The sequence below is a fragment of the Bos javanicus genome, chromosome X (genome assembly GCF_032452875.1).
Source record: "Bos javanicus breed banteng chromosome X, ARS-OSU_banteng_1.0, whole genome shotgun sequence".
Classification (NCBI taxonomy): Eukaryota; Metazoa; Chordata; class Mammalia; order Artiodactyla; family Bovidae; genus Bos; species Bos javanicus.
The window spans coordinates 56179858-56200909 of record NC_083897.1 but is presented as its reverse complement, the minus strand read 5'-3'; the positions used below and the strand labels follow the sequence as shown (position 1 = coordinate 56200909).

Below are 21052 nucleotides of genomic sequence, written 5' to 3'. Positions count from 1 at the left end.
TCCTATGGGTTCCAAGGTGGCTCAGTGGTAAAGAATTTGCCTGGCAGTGTAGGAGACTTGGGTTCAATCCCTGGGTTGGGAAGATCCCCTGGAGGAGGGTGTGTCAACACACTCCAGTATTCTTGGAGAGGGAAATGGCAACCCACTCCAGTATTCTTGCCTGGAGAATCCTATGGACAGAGGAGCCTTGCGGGCTATGGTCCATGGGGTTGCAAAAGTGTTGGACATGATTTAGAAACCAAACAATAACAGCAAATACCCTATGGTAAGAAGCACACAGGACCCCTTTGACTATTTTAGTGATAACTGAGTCAGGATTATATTGTTCTAATTCTAGTAAGGTTCCAGGCTTCACTACCCCCACATGAAAGGAACTCTAGTTATTTATATTAAGATGGTGCTTGAAGCCAGGAGGCTTCCCTTTAGCCTGTCCTCTAGCTAGAAAAGACTTGTGTGAGCCTTGGTTGGGTTACTTGATTGCTTAGGAACACATGCACATGGAGGACTGCCCCAGTAGTTGAGATCATTTGGCTTACAAATGAGGCACATTCCACTGTTATGCATAAAACACCACTTGGAAGTGAGAATGTTCACAAGCAATGCTAATATAAGAACCTCCTGGTAATCCTAGCACCTCTGCCCCTGTTCCAATCAGGCTCAGGATGCACCTGCAGGCCCTTGACTTTCTCCAGCTATAATTACTCACCTGGGACTGAGAGTTGCTGATGATACACAGCTGTAAGAATAAAATAGGCCAAAGGACAAACAGATCCATTTCTATGAGCAGAATGTATTTCATCTTTCTTGATAGATGGTGTTGCTGCCTCAAACTCCATAATGTCAGACTAGACCCTAGTTTCCTCTGACTTTGATAACTCTAACTCACAAACCTCTTGAAATTCAACTACTTATTAATTCATTCAGCAATGTTTTTTGTTGGGCATCTACTATGAGCTAGCCATCCACTATGACTACCTGACTCTTTGCCCATCTGGCCAGAACTTCTAGACTCTTACCCCATTGCTTGTCCAGACTATGATGATTTGCCCTCCAACTATGCCTAATCTCCGCATTCCTGGTCCTATCCTTACTTGCTTCACCTATACACTAATATAGGTGGTGTTTTTGTTGTTGTTTAGTTACCAAGCCATGTCCAATTCTTTGAGACGCTATGGACTGTAGCCCACCAGGCTCCTCTGTCCATGAGGTTTCCCAGGCAAGAATACTGGAGTGGATTGCTATTTCCTTCTCCCAGGGATCAAGACTTTTTTTTCAGAAAAATATTGCTATATCTCAAGTCATGACAAAGAACATGGATGTCTTTGTGTTAACCCTCAACATGTCTGGATAACAAATTGTACATACCATTCTAGAAATACATCATTCTTTGGAAAATGGTTGCTCCTGGTTTCAGTTATGTCCCTTTAAGATGAACTAAAGGTGAAGAGCTTATGGTAAATGGCAAGAGCAGGAAGAGAGCTCTCAAAGCCACTGTGTCAGATGTCCCAGAAGGCCTAGAATGCCAGCTAGTGAGCAAGCAGTGACACAGATGCCACAGTTTAAAAAATGCACTTCAGCTCTATGTAGACAGCCAAGAAAACCTCATGAATAGCCACAGCTGTTGCTCACAAAGAGGAGCAAGACAGATAAAGCAATATCAATGATATGACACGATGCAAATAAAGGTTAACAGCAAATCCTAAAAATTGTTTTAAAACTGAATGGCCATTCAGCAACACCACTTTGTTATGTGAGGCTAATGAGCCTTCCTCTTTATTAAATCATGCTGACTCTGCTCATCTGAGAAGCCAGAAAAAACCACAACGCATTATAAAGGAGAGAGCCGGTTATTCCCAATGAAGAGAGAAGTTATGATGAAGGGAAACAAATTGTCTGTGGAAGAATTTTTCTGTTGTCACACTGTCCCTCCCATTTTAAAATTTCATTTTAATCCTGTTCACCATCAGCAAGTGGTTCCTGTTTACAGTGCAGTTCTTCTGGGCCTCTGCTAAAAATAGTACTAAATCCTTTAGCTTCTAAAGTGCAAAGACTGTGTAACTTTGTGGATTACTATGTCCCCAATGGTTACTATACTACCAGTGTGTGTATGTATAGGATTAATCCAGATGAAGAATATATTTAATATGTAAGTAAATACATCATTCATGGTGCTTGGTACATAGTAGACATGAGATAGCATATTGAAAAGCAGAGACATTACTTTGCCAACAAAGGTCTGTCTAGTCAAGGCTATGGTTTTTCCTGTGGTCATGTATGGATGTGAGAGTTGGACTGTGAAGAAAGCTGAGCGCCTAAGAATTGATGCTTTTGAACTGTGGTGTTGGAGAAGACGCTTGAGAGTCCCTTGGACTGCAAGGAGATCCAACCAATCCATTCTGAAGGAGATCAGCCCTGGGATTTCTTTGGAGGGAATGATGCTGAAGCTGAAACTCCAGTACTTTGGCCACCTCATGCGAAGAGTTGACTCATTGGAAAAGACTCTGATGCTGGGAGGGATTGGGGGCAGGAGGAGAAGGGGACAACAGAGGATGAGATGGCTGGATGGCATCACTGACTCGATGGACCTGAGTCTGGGTGAACTCCGGGAGTTGGTGATGGACAGGGAGGCCTGGTGTGATGTGATTCATGGGGTTGCGAAGAGTCCGACACAACTGAGCGACTGAACTGAACTGAACTGAAGTATTTAATGACTGCATAATTCAAAGGTCAAATAAATTAAGCAAGCATTGATGAATTGAAATGAAATTAATTATATCAAAGATGTTTAAGAAGTCAAAGTAGATTTTATTTTATTAAAAATATGGCATTTTATAATGACTTTCAGGAAATGCTACTTTGGATATGAATCAAACAGAAAGCATGAACATGGGTAAAACTATGATGTGTCTTTGAGATGTCAAAATATTTAAATAAAGAAATGAAAAATTCAATAGGCGGTCTAGCTGACATTTGGCATCATGAAACTGGATATATCTAAAAGGCCTTTAATATTCATTTATTCATCCTCACTGTATACCTGCTGACTTTTTAGTATTCCATTCAACTAGTACAGAGATTGTGTGTTTACGGTCCAAGTTCCATGTAAACTATTTTAATTTTCCTTCCAGCTGAAAACCCTTGAGGTCCCCCACCATTGCATTTTTTCCCTAAAATAATTGGTTTGGAATCAATACACTCAATTCTCTGACCAAAATGCTCTAGATTACTTGTCATCTTTGGTCACTTGGGCAATACTGAAGATATGGATGCAACCTATGATATTAGTATGAATTTAATCTTACAAATACATACTACAACTGATCAGTTAGTTTGGATTATTGAATATGGATTATGAAAGTAATTATTTCAGATAAACTTAATAAATTATATCACCTCACTTACAGAAAGTTTTAACAAATTGCTTGTAATCATGACCTAAAGCAAATGAATCACAGCAGACTCCCTTTCATGTACTTTCATATAGACAATGCATCTTTAACACTCTTAATTGCCATCTCCATTTAGCCATTCGTTGGCACTTGGAAAACAGTGAAATTTTCCCCAATAGCATATTTCATCTCATTATTTTATGTGTACAGGTTAAAAAGTCAGATTTTCCAGTATTAATTATTGTATACAGAAACTGAAGGTAACTGACTACATTTTCATACATATTGTTGGAGCTTATAATCATGGTCAGAACAGGCTCTAATTTCTCATTTTAAAGATATATCTGAATAAGGGCCTGTGATACTTTTAAATAGGTGCTACAATCATTAGGTGAAAACACTTTGATAATAAGCATGCATATGTATTCATCAAACAGCATTTCTCTAATTTACTGCAAAATTATAGAAGTCAATTAGAACATACTCATATCATTGTTCACATAATAGTAACAATAAGACCAATATCAAAGGTTCCTCAAAAATTTTGATGTTACCATCACCACTCTGCCCTTCTCCTATCACTATAAAAATAAAACAAAATCATAAACTCTTCTCCTTTGAGGATCTCAAAACAAAACAAAAGCTCTAACTTTCATTATTCTAGTACAATGAAAACTAAGATTTAAATTTGGCTTTTTAAAGTAATGACTTACAATTGGACTTCTTTTTTCATCTTGGCTTACCTTGGGCATTCCATACACACATTTCCCAAGGCTTATAGTAGTTTGCTGGTGAAGATTTATGCATAAGGAGTGATATGTCATGATTTCTTATTAGTTTGATTGTGAAGTATGGTAGTTTGTTCTTTTGAAAAATTAACTCATTTTTGAATGTTCAAAGAAACAGGCTCAGTACAATGTTTTGCTAATATCTCATTTATAAGATTTCCACAAGCCATGAATGGAAAACATAAGAAAATTATAAGCTACAGTCAGAATTTTTTTCCTTTAAAGTCACCTTTGAGAATTGTGTTACAAAATCACACAAAATATGTGGGTCCAGATGTACTATTAGCTTTAAATTGAGTATCTCTATGGCTATTAATATGTTTCTTAAATAATTTGGGTTTTCTTTGATGCCAGGAAGAGCTAAATATGATCTGTACCTAAATTTGAATTTTCTAGAGAAAAAAATGAAATTGGTTCTTAAGTTGTTTCTTAGTAAGGGAAAGGGCATTGACAGCATTGGTTGATCTCCTGACCAACTAATATCTCCTTGTTAAACTATTTTTAAAAAATAATTTCAAGAAATAAAATGATTTTAAAGAATACCCATATATCCTTTACCCAGGTTCATCTATTGTCAGTATTTTATTACCTTTGCTCTCCTTCTTGATAGATTAAAAGCATTGTTTTCTGAATTATTTGAGGGTAAATTGCATTAGTCATAGCCTTTTAACTTTAAATTTTTCATCATGTATCTCCTAGGAATAGGGATATTCTCTTACATAATCACAAATTCATGCTTTTTAATTGAACTTGAACAACAAAAGATAGCTTACCATCTGCAATTTCATCACCTCCAAAATGCTGTCGGTAGAAGAGCATTAATTCAATATTGTAGCATTTGTAGATGATCACAAGCAGTACAAGGAGGAGGAAGATTGCTCCCAGGCCTCCTGCAAGCTCAATTTTGTAGATTAAATCTGGAACAAATAAAATAAACCGGAAAAGGTAATTAAATCATCAATACTGAGGAACTTCCAATATTTCTAGTGTCTAAAATGTACAGCCCATTGTGTTTTTCTTTACAAAAGATTCTTGATAAGTGCAGTAAGTAGATGTGTTCTTGATACATTTGTGTAAATCAATTTTTATCAAATTAACTCTCTTCTAAATACTTGAGAAATTTTACTGTTGAAAGTGATAAGTTTATCTGAAAAAAAAAATAGTCTCTGGCACTTTGTTTTGAACACATCTATATCTCACATGTATACTTTTGCTTGAAGTGTATTTCAGGAAACTATTAGAGTTGCCTTTTACTGGGTTCATGTCCAATATTTTGTTGTTTCTGTGAAATTATCTTTTGGCAAAGGACGATTACCATCTAATACTTCTTAGGCCACAGGCCCTATTCTTCTACAGGAGAACAGAATCATAAAATTATTCTCAGAATCAAATAAAAGCTAATGAGCTTGCAGGATTTAACTATTTCATTTAACCTTGGTAGAACATAACCCAATAGAAGGTAGGCAGGCGAAATTAGCTTATCCATTTTTCCTACTTAATTGAATAAATGACTATAATTTATATGCAATATAATATGCCCAGTGGGGCTAAAAGAGCATAAGAAATCCAGGCTAATCACTTGGCCTATTCAGCCAACACAAGGGTACCTGATAGCAGCCTTAGGTTGTTCCAGTGGGGCACCCCTAGAACTGTGACAGTTGGAAAATTTAAATCAATACATAATGGAAAGAGACTTAATATACCCCAGGCTCAGAGAATAGTGACTTACCCGTAGCTTAATTAGTGATATTACAAAATCTAGGGTGTATCATCAAAAGAGGAGATAGTATCATGGATTCAGAGAAAGGGGAAGTCAGAGAAGAATTTAGAATATAAATTCAGAAATGTCCAGAGGAGAACTGCTGAATCTGAAAGACGCCAGACCAGAGACATTTTCCACTTTGGTACAGGGAAATTCATTGTTCTCAACAGAACACAGGTAAACTTACCTTGTAATGAGCTGCTGCTGCTGCTGCTGCTAAGTCGCTTCAGTCGTGTCCGACTCTCTGCGACCCCATAGATGGCGGCCCACCAGGCTCTGCCATCCCTGGGATCCTCCAGGTAAGAACACTGGAGTGGGTTGCCATTTCCTTCTCCATATAATGAGCTAAGTTCCCTTTAATCTAATCTCATAATTGCCAAGTGAGTCTTTTATTATTAATTCAGCTTACCATGTAACTACAAACTGAAAAAGGAAATGGCATTTTGGTTTGTACATCAGTTGTTTATGAGTTTCCTGGGCATCAATCAGCCTCCCTGGATGCATCAATTCTGGCCAAAATCAAATTGATGACCATGACAGACTGCCATTATTGAAGGTCTCTTGACAAGAAGATCATCAATCATCCGTATTTCCCCGAGATTGTCTCTTATCTCTATATAGGCTTATTGTTTAAGATAAATTAGGTTCATTGTAAAAAAAAGAAAAAAGATAAATGTATATAATATATATTACAAGTAATGTATATTATAGACAAAACTTTCTACTAGTCTACCATCTATTCTCTAAGTAATCTGTTAGGGCAGGAATTACTGATCCAAATTCATTAATGAATCTGACTCAGCAGTTTGTTCACTTACTCAAGGTCTTATAGTTAAAAAGTAGACCTGAAAACAGATATTTTAATTTCAAATTTAAGGTTCTTTTTACTACACCACAGTTTTGTAAGCTCCATCCTGGAAACTGTCAGTGAAAAGCCTTTTCTTTGTTCTTCCATAGAACTGTTGGCAATACTTCTCAAAAACATATGATTTGCAGTGAACTTTGGCTCCTTCTGTCCTTTACATTTTGAGGAAAGAAGCTAAACTACAATTGCCAGGCAGAATGCTAGGGCTTACAGATCTCAAGCAGGTTATTGAAGGGTACTGAAGAATTCTGTAGCTATACCAGAAAGAAACAAGGAGCTCCTTCAGTTCAGTTCAGTTCAGTCGCTCAGTCGTGTCCGACTCTTTGTGATCCCATGGACCCCAGTGTGCCAGGCCTCCCTGTATATCACCAACTCCCGGAGTCTACTCAAACTCATCTCCATTGAGTCGGTGATGCCATCCAACCATCTCATCCTCTGTTGTCCCCTTCTCCTCCTGCCTTCAATCTTTCCCAGTATCAGGGTCTTTTCAAATCAGTCAGATCTTCACATCAGGTGGCCAAAGCATTGGAGTTTCAGTTTCAGCATCAGTCCTTCCAATGAACACCCAGGACTGATCTTTAGGATGGACTGGCTGGATCTCTGAAGGGACTCTCAAGAGTCTTCTCCAACACCACAGTTCAAAAGCATCAATTCTTCGTTGCTCAGCTTTCTTTATAGTACAACTCTCACATCCATACATTACTACTGGAAAAACCATAGCCTTGACTAGATGGACCTTTGTTGGCAAAGTAATGTCTCTGCTTTTTAATATGCTGTCTAGGTTGGTCATAAGTTTCCTTCCAAGGAGTAAGCGTCTTTTAACTTCATGGCTGCAGTCACCATCTGCAGTGATTTTGGAGCCCCCCAAAATAAAGTTTGACACTGTTTCCACTGTTTCCCCATCTATTTCCCATGAAGTGATGGGACTGGATGCCATAATCTTAGTTTTCTGCATGTTGAGCTTTAAGCCAACTTTTTCACTCCTCTTTCACTTTCATCAAGAGGCTCTTTAGTTCTTCTTCACTTTCTGCCATAAGGGTGGTGTCATCTGCATATCTGAGGTTATTGATATTTCTCTCGGCAATCTTGATTCCAGCTTGTGTTTCCTCGAGCCCAGCATTTCTCATGATGTACTCTGCATATAAGTTAAATAAGCAGGGTGACAATATACAGCCTTGACGTACTCCTTTTCCTATTCAGAACCAGTCTGTTGTTCCATGTCCAGTTCTAATTCTTGCTTCCTGACCTGCATATAGATTTCTCAGGAGGCAGGTCAGGAAGTCTGGTATTCCCATCTCTTTCAGAATTTTCCACAGTTTATTGTGATCCACAGAGTCAAAGGCTTTGGCATAGTCAATAAAGCAGAAAGACATGTTTTTCTGGAACTCTCTTGCTTTTTTGATGATCCAATGGATGTTGGCAATTTGATCTCTGGTTCCTCTGCCTTTTCTAAATCCAGCTTGAACATCTGGAATTTCATGGTTCACATATTGCTCCTTGGAGTCCAGCATATGAGAACAGGTTTTAGGTTTCATGGGGAAATAGAGAATTTGGTATTTTAAAGGAGGTGGAGTAAGGGAGGAGATGTTAGTGGCCAGAGACAGCATAGCCAGTCAGGAGAGTCACTCAGAAGAAATATAAGAAATAAGATGTTATACTTTTTGAGTAGGAAGAGGGGGAGGATGGGGGGAAAAAAGGCAGTGAAGCTGCTTTGAGAGACAAATATGTTACAATAACTATAATTATGAAGGGCCTCATATGAGGAGGGACAGAAAATTGGAATCTATCTCTATCCTGCCTGCTGTAAGAGGTGGTCATTTGGAAAATTAAGTCACAAAACTTCAGATAAAAAACAATCCTCTGTCATATTAGCTCTGCCTCCTGCCTTCCCTATAGAAAGTGACTCCCTAGGAACCACTACCAGCCTCTGTGTGGGTGATAAGGCAAGCTTGCTTATGAGACCTCTGTGGGGCTGCAATATCATAATCTTCACTTGTTTTCTTAGCATGTTACATCAATTATGCATTTTTAATAGCTAGTGTTAAATTGAAAGGGCAACATGATTTTCTTTGGTTTACTCTGAAAACTGAATTCTCTTTGATCTTAGATTATTGATTGTCTTGATTCAACATGTTTTTCCTGTTGCAAAATGTTCATTTAATGTTGTAATTTTTTATGAACTCTGTCTCTCTCCCTCAGTGTCTCTCTGGTCAGAACAGCTTTGAACTGTTTTCAAAGGCACTTAATGGGATTTTTTTCAGCAATTTCTGTGTTATTTACAGAGTAGAGTTGCTATTAGGTAGATGGAAAACTTCAGCAGCAGGAACAATTTGTGCTCCCAAGTAGTAGACACCTTTTTTAGCAGTAAACTTATGGAAGAAAGCTATGGTGTGAAAAGTATCCTTTTGGTTTTGGGGTCCATTTTATAAAAATATCTTTGAAATATATTATCTAATGATGGCTGTTTACATTGAAAACTGTGGATCTAGATCCTGAGATTCAGCCAGCATTCTTTGATTCAGCCCAGGCAGTCACATTAAAAAGGAAACATGTATCCTATAATCAGAGGGCAGAATTGCCATCAACCAGATGACACCTGGCTTTTCTTTTGTCTTCTGTTTTCAATTGCCACTTTCCATCTCAGCAGGATCTATACTTCCAGGGACATTTCCCTGACTGAGAAGGTGAAAGTCATTTTATTTGGACTGTGTCATGTATACACTTCACAAGGATAGAGATAGCCAGAACAGGAAATATTTACGTGACTGTAACTTTTTCTAGGCACACAAAGTACAAGTAACCTTCTTTGTAACCTTCTTAGTTTGAACCCAACCAGTTCTTCACTTTGAATGTGAAGATCAGACAACATAAGATAGGACTAACAGCAGTTGAAGTCAAGGGGCTGGAAATGTTCTGAGCTTGCTCATAATTTGGGAAGCAGGTTAGGAGATCCCACATGAGGGTTTCCTATACAGGTTGGGGATTCAGGGTAAGGCAGTAGCACTAGGAATGAAGAGAAAGAGAGATTCATTGGTATGTGTCTGTGGTAAAGGGAGCATACCCAGAGAAAATAGAATCATCAGAATTTCCCTAGCACTAAGTTAAGAATCTTGGCTACTCAAAACACTTAGAATGAATTTCTTACTAAAAAGTTCCTTGTACTTACTGGCAAACAGTTTGTCAGAGAGTGAGGAAGTGCTAGGTTAGTAAATGCAGGTAGAAGATGCATACATAGGTAAGGGGCATCTTGCTTTGAGAAAGGCTGACACTATTAACTGCATATTAGACATGAGTTGTCACTTAACAAAAGGCCTTTTCCCTTTGTGAAAGGATTCATGAAATGTTTCTTCTCTATAATGATCACTTAGGGCATTTTAGATATTTGATTATATCATCAGGAAGTTATTTTTCCATAAAAGGAGCCACACTCATATTCCAGATGGAAACACTGTGGCTACTAATGCCAGGCTATGTTGTGATAAAGCCTGAAAGGTTCAACTTTAAAGGAAATAACTGAGATTTTGCAAGATGAACTAGAGTTCAGTCTAATTTAATATGTTGGATCAGGACCATAGGGCTTCTTGTTCTTTTCTGAACCTCTACCATACTATTGAGAGCTCTCAAGTAAAATGGAATAAGGGAAGATGAATTGCATCCTTTTGTGAAGCACAGTGAAAAAATTCAACTGCTACCTAAAACAGAGAGTACATACTGGTATACCATGGGCCAGAAAAAAAAAAAAAAAGGTTTTTTGGTCTGTATGTTTCCCCAAAAGTTGATACTAATACTTAAAAATCAAAATATTATATATTCAGTCTTTCAACTTCACTGAAAACTTGGAAGCTCTCATATCCATAGTTACACTTTTCAGCAAGTACGACGATAATCTTCTATGAAAGAGTAATGACTGCCCTTTAAAGCACAGCATGTTTTCTGTAACCTGTGTTTAATATCCAGCCTTCCTTTTCTTTTAATTGCCATATCTACCTGGCTATTCAGGTCTTTGTGTTTTTATCCCCCAATCTGGAAATTTAATGTTTTGAAAAGAGAAATGCATTCAGATAACCCAAAAGATACCAGTCAAGACCAGATCTCACGGAAATCCTCTCTTTACCAGTCCTTATCATCCATCCTCCACCTAACTGCTCTAGTCATCTAGCAGGACCATTTTCACCCAACAAGTGCCTGTGAGCACTTACTATATTCTACATGCTTGGGATACAGCAATAAGTAAGGCAGGGAAAAGTCCCTGTTTTTATGAAGTTTACATTCTAATGTGTGTGTCGGGTGTCGGGGGAGACAAGTAGAAAACAAATATGGAATATGATATCAGATAGTAGTAAATAAAGTAAACAGAAATAGAGCCAAGTGAGAGGGAAAAGAATGTGATGGGTAGTCCATCAATGCATGAATAGATCTAGAAAATTTGGCATATGTACACAACGGAATAGGCTTCCCCATGTGGCTCAGATACTAAAGAATCCACCTGCAATGTGGGAGACCTGTGTTTGCTCTCTGGGTTGGGAAGATCCCCTGGAGGAGGGCATGGCAACCCATTCCAGTATTCTTGCCTGGAGAATCCCCATGGACAGAGGAGCCTGGCAGGCTATAGTTCGTGGGGTCACAGAGTCGGACATGGCTGAGTGACTAAGGACAGCACACAGCAGAATATTATTCAGCCTTAATAAAGAAAGAGATTCTTGTCATTTGCTACAACATGGATGAAACTGGAGTGCATTATGGTAAGTGAAATAAGACAGACAGAGAAAGCTAAATATAGTGTATGATATCACTTATATGTGGAATTTTTTTTTTAAGTTGAAGTCATAGAAACAGAAAAGAGAAAAGTGATTGTCAGGGGATGGAGGGTCAGGGAGAAAATAGGGTGAGATTAGTAAAAGGGCACAGATTTCGGGTAGGTGAATATGGTTGGAGGAGCTAAGGTATAAAATGGTGACAATAGTGGGTAACACTGGATTGTATCATTGAAATTTGCCAGGAAGGTAGAAATGAAATGTTCTCACACACACAGAAATAAAAGGTAGATGTGTGAGGTGATTGTTAATTAACTCAATGGGGGGAGTCATTTCACAACTTACAAATCATCATGTTGTACACTTAAAATATCTTACAATTTTGTTTGTCAGTTTTACATGATGGCTCAGATGGTAAAGAACCTGCCTGCAATGCAAGAGACCTGGGTTCAATCCCAGGGTCGGGAAGATCCCCTGGAAAAGGGAATGGCTACCCACTCCACTATTCTTGCCTGGATAATTCCATGGACAGAGGAGCTTGGTGGGCTACAGTACATGGGGTCACAAAGAGTCGGACATGACTGAGTGACTATCACTTTCACTTTTTTTTTTAACTCAATAAAGCTAAAAGAATGTTTTAAAGAAAGAGATTGGGTAGTACTATCTTATAAAGAGTGACCAGGGAAAGGTCTATTGAGAAGGTAGTATTTAAACAGAGGCTGTAAGAAAAGAGGGAGTGAGTCATAGGAACTGCTGGGGAAAGAGTGTTCCAGGCAGAGGAAGTGGCAAGTGCAAAGATCAGGAACCAGGACCATGCTTGGTGAGCATGAGAAATAAAAAGGAGGCCAACAAAGGTCCATCTAGTCAAGACTATGGTTTTTCCTGTGGTCATGTATGGATGTGAGAGTTGGACTGTGAAGAAAACTGAGCGCCAAAGAATTGATGCTTTTGAACTGTGGTGTTGGAGAAGACTCTTGAGAATCCCTTGGACTGCAAGGAGATCCTACCAGTCCATTCTGAAGGAGATCAGCCCTGGGATTTCTTTGGAAGGAATGATGCTAAAGCTGAAACTCCAGTACTTTGGCCACTTCATGCGAAGATTTGACTCATTGGAAAAGACTCTGATGCTGGGAGGGATTGGAGGCAGGAGGAGAAGGGGACGACAGAGGATGAGATGGCTGGATGGCATCACTGACTCGATGGATGTGAGTCTGAGTGAACTCCAGGAGTTGGTGATGGACAGGGAGGCCTGGTGTGCTGCAATTCATGGGATCGCAAAGAGTTGGACACGACTGAGCGACTGAACTGAACTGAGTGTATGCAAAGTTTAAGGCAGATTGTGGTAGAAAATGAGATCAGAAATGTCTTGGAGGACATGGCAAAGATTTGGGGTTTCATTAGTGTGGTGGTGGTGTGGTTAGTTGCTATGTCAGGTCTGACTCTTGCAATACTATGGACTATGGCCCACCAGGCTCCTCTTTCCTTGGGATTTCCCAGGCAAGAATACTGGAGTGGTTAGCCACTCCCTTCTCTAGGGGAACTTCCAGATCCATGGATCAAACCCGAATCTCCTACATTGCAGGCAGATTCTTTACCGACTGAGTTACCAGGGAACTGAAGGTTCTGTAATTGGACGGTTCTGACTAGAGAAATGATATGATCTGACCTTAGTATTTAAAGGAAAAATCCAGATACTGTGTTGAGATTAGACTGTAAGGGAACAAGGGGCAAGCGGGGAGACCAGTTAGGGGGGAAATGCAGTGAGCCAGGTAATTGATGCTGGTGGCTCAGACTCAGATAGTAACAATAAAGGTAGGGAAAGTGCTCAGTGTAGATGTGTTATAAAGGCATAGCCATCGAATTTCCTGCTAGACTACATAAAGCATGTGTGAGTATAGAAAAGAAAAAGTCAAGGATGATTCCAAGGATATTTGGCCTGAGCAACTGGAAGGATGGTGATGGAGATGGAGAAAGCAACTGGAGGATCAAGTTTATAGGGAGGAGAAATCAGGAATCCTGTGTGGGACATGTGAAGCTTGATATGCCTACTAGATATGTTTACTAGTGGAGTTTTTGAATTGTTGTCGAATAGGCAGTTAGGAATACAACTCTGGAGTTTAGGCAAGAAGTCCGAGCTAAAGACAAATTTGGGAGATGGCAGCAAATAAATCATGAGCAAAACTGAGGTGGAGATGGAATGAAATCATCTAGGGACTGAGAAGAGGGGACCTGAAACCTGGGGAACTCTAATGTTTAGGAAGATGGGAATTAATAATCTCAGTTATTCATGGTTTAGACACATTTCCTTGTAGAAGCCATGGGAGGCAGCAGTTTTACAGTGTACCTTGGTTTCTAGTGTCAGATTATTGGAAGTGAAGGGCAGCTAGTGGTTACTTTAATCAAAGGAAAATGGATTTATTTTAAAACTCAAGGCTATTTCTACCTCTACTGACTGACTACATAAGACCCCCCTGATTATTTTTCCTCTGTGCAAGTTTTTAATTATAACACTTCATATATTTTTTGCAATTTTTTGTTTCATGAGTAAGGTTTGTCTTTCTTTGTACCCTCACTGCCCTGCAGACTATAAACCCCATGCAGACTTAAGGATGTCTATTTCCTAATACCTAACACAATGCTTGCTATACATGCTCCTCAATAATAAAAGAGAACAGTATTCTTTCATTAACCAGAAGGGGTTCTAAGTGCCTATTAGTGGTGAGACACTGCCCAAGTTACTGAGGATACTTAGGTGCAGTTGAGTCTGGCTTGGAGGATCTCTAAGCCTAAAATGAGACTGAGATGGACAGGAACAAAACTATCCTTGCAACACGGTTATGTGGACATGATCAATGTCTGCCTTTCATGTAGGTGGACAAGTGGTTTCTAAGTGCAGACAAATTCCATTTAATAACACTTTGAGCATGATATACTTCATATCATATCATTATTATTTGAACCTCAAAGTGACTCTGCAAGATAGGTATTATTACCCCTATTTTATAGATGATGAAACTAAGGTTTAGCCTGTCTAATCAGACAAGTTAGTCCTATTAAGGCAGGCAATTAAGTCAGTGGCTGCACTGGGATCTCCTGAAGCAGGGTTTCATTTCACTGTCCACGTTAGACTCCTCTATACTTAAACACTCCATTATTTTAAAATAAAATCATGTCCAGCATCATAAGAAATGGTGCTCAAGAGATAAAAGCATTATTCTCAGACTAATGACATTTCCCTGCTTCTCCTAGAGCTGCTGGGCAAGGTCAAGTATTAGAGCTGGTGGGAAAATAGAAATTCCACCTTGGCTACAAGGTACAACTAGGGACCTTGCTGATTGAATCTGTTCTATTGCTCTATAGCCTAGACAAGAACACTGAGAACATTTGTTCAGTTACATTTACAAAACCTTTGCTAGATGCACATATACAGAAAGTATTTTGTCTTTTGCAGTAATCAGGAGTCGTGGCAGGGTAAGAGCCAATCTCGGAAGCTGCTCCAGCTGCTGGAATTGTTATTCCTATATCTACTTTTCTCTCTTTTATTTGTAAATTTATAGTTTCTTTTCTTTGCCCATTATATGCAATTTCCACCCCATATGGAGTCATCTCTGGAGAGTGATCTACATAAAGGCCAAACTACTTAAAAATATATGCACTTGCTGAAGGCCTTGAACACCAGGTCATATCATGAAATATTGTTCATAATCTTCATTATAACAATGGTAAAATATTATATGATACTAGTCCTTATTTCTATTTATATTCTAGTCAGGGAATTTAATAAGTGACTGTTTCTTATCTAATAGTAAAACCTCTAGTATTTCATTTAAGCAATATAAGATGAAGGTGAACTAGAGAGAAAAATTTAAATATCAATGCCCATCAAATTTTATGTAATACTTATAACCAAGGTATTTTTTCATCTCACTTGATTTTTAAAAATTTTTATTTATTTCAGTTGGAGGAAAATTACTTTACAATATTGTGATGTTTTTACCGTACATCAGTATGAATCGGTCATAGGTATACATTTGTTCCCCCCATCCTGAACCCGCCTCCCACCTCCTTCCCCACCCCATCCCTCCAGGTTGTCACAGAGTCCCTCTTACACTGTTGGTGGGAATGCAAACTGATACAATTACTATGGAGAACAGTATGTAGATTCCTTTAAAAAATAGGAATAAAACTACCATATGGCCCAGCAATCTCACTGGATTTAACACAGTTTAACAGTATTTCATGTCATCTGTCCATTTTCTAATGATATGAAAGATCATAGGCATTTTATGGTGATATCCACAGCAAAAGAGAGATTTTTCCTTAAAAATAAAAAAAATGATTAATAGAAATTTATACTAGATAATAAAATCAGGCCAGGAAACATACCTAACTTCAATAGTTACTACGTAGCTAAACAAACTATAGTAAGTTATAAAAATAAATACCCTTTTTACGCAGCAGAACACTGGCATGTTTTCGTCCATTTCGATTTTCCACATGGCAGGTATAATTCGCCAGGTCAGCCTCCACCACTGAATCAAAGATGAGTGCCAACTCAACTTCTTTTTCTCCAAGATGCTCTTTGAGGAGCCTGAAATAAAGGAAAGTACTCTTGGCTAATTGGTTTGATTTGGGGAGAGCCCAGTCATGCAAAGACTGAAGATAGTTATTGTAGCTCACTAAAGTCTCCAGTAGGCTGATAGGTGTAGGTGCAGAAACTTCAAAAAGAAAACACAAAAAGTGACTTTTAATGTGAAGATCATATGGGAAAGGAAAAAAGTGAGGAATTCACTCAGAAAAAAGAAATATTAACGTGCCACTAGGCTCTGATAAATGAAGCCAGTATGATTTGTGTAGCAAACAGGAGACACTGGGCTCCATATTCTAAGCTGAGCTTATGAAAACAAACTGGATTTTTGCATCATGACATGAAGGGGAAAAATCTATAGAAATGTAGGTTTTGTGTTAGAGTTTTGACAACAGGGGGTAAGACAGTTAAAAAGGGGGGCCTTGAAAAGAATTGCTTTATAAGAAATAAACTAAGGGTGGTTAGTGGCATTCTATCCCCAAATATCAATAAGAAGCCTGTTCTCTACTTTCTCCTGCTTTTTGTCCAGTGCAGACATATACCCCTAATCCTCCAATGTACTACTATGGCCCTTCTTCCCCCCGCCCCCCCCCACAACATTGCTCACCATTTGTCTTTCTCCTTCCCTCTGCACCCTCCTACCCCCACAAGAGAAACTAACTGCCTTATGTGTATTTTTTTCATAGTCCTGCCTTTTGCTTTCTCAAGTGAGGTTACAGGTCTTGAATGGCCAGTAACAGTTGTTCTTCACAGAGGAGCTGAGTTGCCAGGAAACTTTCCTGAGGGGTGCATCTCTTATTTCTTTGGAGAGCTATATTCTCGCCAGTGGCCAGCTGCCTTCTGGGTGAGGTGAAAGTGGGTACCCTGCTGACTTTTAGTTTCTATCTCCTGCTTTCAACCAGAGAAAGAGCAAATTGTGAGTCTAAGTAGTGGAAAGCCTGCCATTAAGGTCTAGGGTGAGGTTGTTAAATATATGAATTTGCAAGAGGGAAATTCTCATCTCCTTTTTGGATACCTGGTTATGAAGGCAGTGAAGAACATTCTGATGTATTGGTATTTACCATAAAGTTGGAAAAGACAACTGTACTCAGAGAAAACTGGGTTATAAATATGGGCCTCCCACTTACAAGCTCAAGCTGGATTCTTACAAAGTAATTAACTCAATGGCACCTTAATATAACTCATCTTTAAGTTGGGAAAAATACCTACCCTCCTTAACTTTGTTGTGGGGGTAAAATGGTTTAAAGTGATTTTAAGATTAAATAGCAGATGCAAGTGCAAATGAATGTCATTAAACACCAACATTTCATTATCCAAAGGGAAACTGTTTACATTTTGGCTCCTCCAAATATATTTGTATTTATACATGTTGATACTTAAATTTGGCTTGGATGAATCTCTTCTGGATCCCCTCTGAGAGAAGGGAAGGCTTAAAGTTGGGTTGGTGGAAGGGAGTTCTTGGAATATGAGACTCCCCCGTACTGAAATCCTAAACACAGATTATATCCCCAATACACGTTTTTAAAATTAACCCTATTTCTGTTACCTTCCAATAATATACATATCAGAGAGTTTATAATACTGGCATTTATAACTTGAATAAATCTCCTTAGTATAAGAATTTTCTTAATCGTATTTTGCTGGTAGTCTATTAATATTTTTCTTCTTGGCTAAACTTGCAGTTCTCTTCTCTTTCCCCTATCCCAACATAAACCTAAACAAGGAAAAATGGGAATTTACTGTCTTCACAGTTTATGTTGAATTTTACTCCATTTTATCCCTGCTATGTGCAAATAGCACTATATGCAATTTTTTAGTTCTGTGTGACCCTCTATGGAATAACCCCCTTTAATGCCAGAAGCTGCTTAAGCACCACAAATTAAATTTGATTTAAAGCTTCACGTGTAGGGCAGCCACAGCCTTTGCCAGGCATGAGGCAGAAAGCTGATCCTGTCCCGCCAGACCAAGCCTTTCCCTCTTCATTTCTAATGCAGTTTCCAAAAACAGCTCTTCACAGGCTGCAGAAAGAATCTGGAGAGAGGATTTGAAAAATGATCCTTCATCCATCTATTAATATATATGAGGTGTCTTAATTATCAGCTCTTGAAAATATAGAGGGGACTTGCTTTTTTGGAATTAAAGAGCAAGTTGGTGTTTACGTCTATAAATTACTCTGCAGAGCAGTCACAATTTCCTAACAAATATTGATATATAACAATCTATCAATGATTCTTTATCATTCCCCTAAGTGCCTAGCTCTGGGATAGACAGATATTGGTGTTAGAGAAATGTAAGCATTAAAAGATCAGGTGCCTGCTCCCAGTAAGCATTAACATTTAAACAAGGGAAGAAAATCTACATAGCTGAAAAAATTAAAGGAGGAATGAGGTAAAACAGGGTGGTATAGTCATGCTTACAATGGAATTTCAAAAAAACAACCACAGACTATTATTTACTAAAGTAGCTGGAGATGGCTTGAGAAGACTGCCTAAACAAAAGGAAGAAGGAAGCATTTTCTAGGAGAGAAGACATAAATAGGTTTTTGCAGACTGTTTGACACTGAAGGGACTGGTTTTGGGGTGGGGGATACAAATGAGGGGATCTTGGGATATACTTCAAATAACTTCAGAAGTATCTCACTCCAAGGATTAATATTGAAGGCAAGTTATAGGCAACAGTGAATACTGACAAAATAAAAAATACTAAATTCAGGTGACAGAAATCACTACTTTTAAAAGTTTTATTGTTAAGACCTATTATTTAAAAAGTCATGCTAAAAAAGTTTGGAAGTTTTCACTCTCACCCTTACAACAAGAAAAAAGTGAACAAAATGAAAGCCAACAACTCTTCTTAGGTTCATCAGAGAATTGAGGTCACAGGGCAAACTCCTGCTCTGCGAATTTGAGATAGTGAGGCAAATACTGAGAATCACAGTGCACTGGGAGCAGAAACCCAGGAACAGGAACCAATATGAATTAAAAACAATTAATTGATGAGTCACTGTAGGGCTAGTATGGACTAGCTTGAAAGTTAAAAAAACTCCATGAGATCTAATCTTAGGGGTGCCTCATTCTTTCATGAGCTTTGCTTCCAAGATCCTGTCCAGGTTTCAGGGTGAAGATCAGAGACATGTTCCTTTATGCTTTGGGCAAAGGAGGAGGGAAAGGCAACAATCTTGAAAGGAGCCTAGAGCACTCTTTCTTCTTAACAAAGGCATGCCCTCAAGGGAAACTTCTTTAGCAGAGCCTAAATTACTTGAGTTTTACCGAAACTGGAGGAAAGAGAAATATCTAACTCCAGCCTCCTCAAGCCTTCCTGTTTCATCTAAGAAAAGGAGGAAAGCTGAGAAGCATTTGTAAAGGTCAGAGCCTGAAGGCACAAGCTGATGAAAAGACTAAGACTTTATCACAGTGTTATAGAATATTTACCACCATACCAGTCAAGGGCTTTTAGATGAAAGAATGGCCAGGCTCAGACCCTGTTTCAGAAGCAGTCTCTAGGAGAACTGAAAGAAACAGTGGAGATGTAAACAAGTACATTATAGGAAATTTTAGCCTTTTACACCTGCAACAGTTAGAACTGGACATGGAACAACAGACTGGTTCCAAATAGGAAAAGGAGTACGTCAAGGCTGTATATTGTCACCCTGCTTATTTAACTTCTATGCAGAGTACATCATGAGAAATGCTGGGCTGGAGGAAGCACAAGCTGGAATCAAGATTGCTGGGAGAAATATCAATAACCTCAGATATGCATGTAACACCACCCTTATGGCAGAAAGTGAAGAGGAACTAAAGAGCCTCTTGATGAAAGTGAAAGAGGAGAGTGAAAAAGTTGGCTTAAAGCTCAACATTCAGAAAACGAAGATCATGGCATCCAGTGCCATCACTTCATGGGAAATAGATGGGGAAACAGGGGAAACAGTGTCAGACTTTATCTTTTGGGGCCCCAAAATCACTGCAGATGGTGATTGCAGCCATGAAATTAAAAGACGTTTACTCCTTGGAAGTAAAGTTATGACCAACCTAGATAGCATATTGAAAAGCAGAGACATTACTTTGCCAACAAAGGTCCATCTAGTCAAGGCTATGGTTTTTTCCAGTGGTCATGTATGGATGTGAGAGTTGGACTTTGAAGAAAGCTGAGCGCTGAAGAATTGATGCTTTTGAACTGTTGTGTTGGAGAAGCCTCTTGAGAGTCCCTTGGACTGCAAGGAAATCCAACCAGTCCATCCTAAAGGAGATGAGTCCTGGGTGTTCATTGGAAGGACTGATGCTGAAGCTGAAACTCCAATACTTTGGCCACTTCATGCGAAGAGTTGACTTATTGGAAAAGACCTTGATGCTGGGAGGGATTGGGGGCAGGAGGAGAAGGGGACGACAGAGGATGAGATGGCTGGATGGCATCACTGACTCGATGGACATGAGTTTGGGTAGGCTCCGGGAGTTGGTGATGGACAGGGAGGCCTGGCGTGCTGTGATTCATGGGGTTGCAGAGTCAGGTATGACTGAGTGACTGAACTGAACACCTACAACTATAGAAAACAGTAAACACAGCTTAACTCCTAGCCACATAAACATAAAATCTTACTCTAAAGACATGTCTACTTCAGTCCCTTTTATCTGATAATTACATCTGGTTTTCAAACAAAAAATAAGACATATTAAAAAGAAAAAGTTTTGAAAAGACAACACAACCATCAGAACCATACTCAGATATGGCAGAGAATGATCAGAATGAGGATATAAAATAACCATGATTAATAAGTTAAAGTCTCAAATGGAAAAAGTTAACAATATAAACAATATATTGGTAATATAACATGAAAAATGGAAATTCTAAGAAGGAATCAAAAGGAAATGCTAGAAAACAAGACGTTGTAATAGGAATAAACAGTGCCTTTCAT

The 21052-nt window shown here is 38.8% G+C and overlaps 1 protein-coding gene across 19 annotated transcripts in view; it reads right to left on the bottom strand.

Annotated features, from left to right (window-relative positions):
• The window catches only part of IL1RAPL2 (interleukin 1 receptor accessory protein like 2), a 1479983-nt gene that overhangs the window by 16626 nt on the left and 1442305 nt on the right, over positions 1-21052 (bottom strand). For all 19 annotated transcript variants that reach the window (XM_061409315.1, XM_061409320.1, XM_061409306.1 and 16 more), the window contains 2 exons: positions 16004-16149; positions 4951-5094 (listed from right to left, as the gene is read on the bottom strand). In XM_061409315.1, the coding sequence (XP_061265299.1) occupies positions 4951-5094; positions 16004-16149 (290 nt within the window). The remainder of the gene's footprint in view (positions 1-4950; positions 5095-16003; positions 16150-21052) is intronic.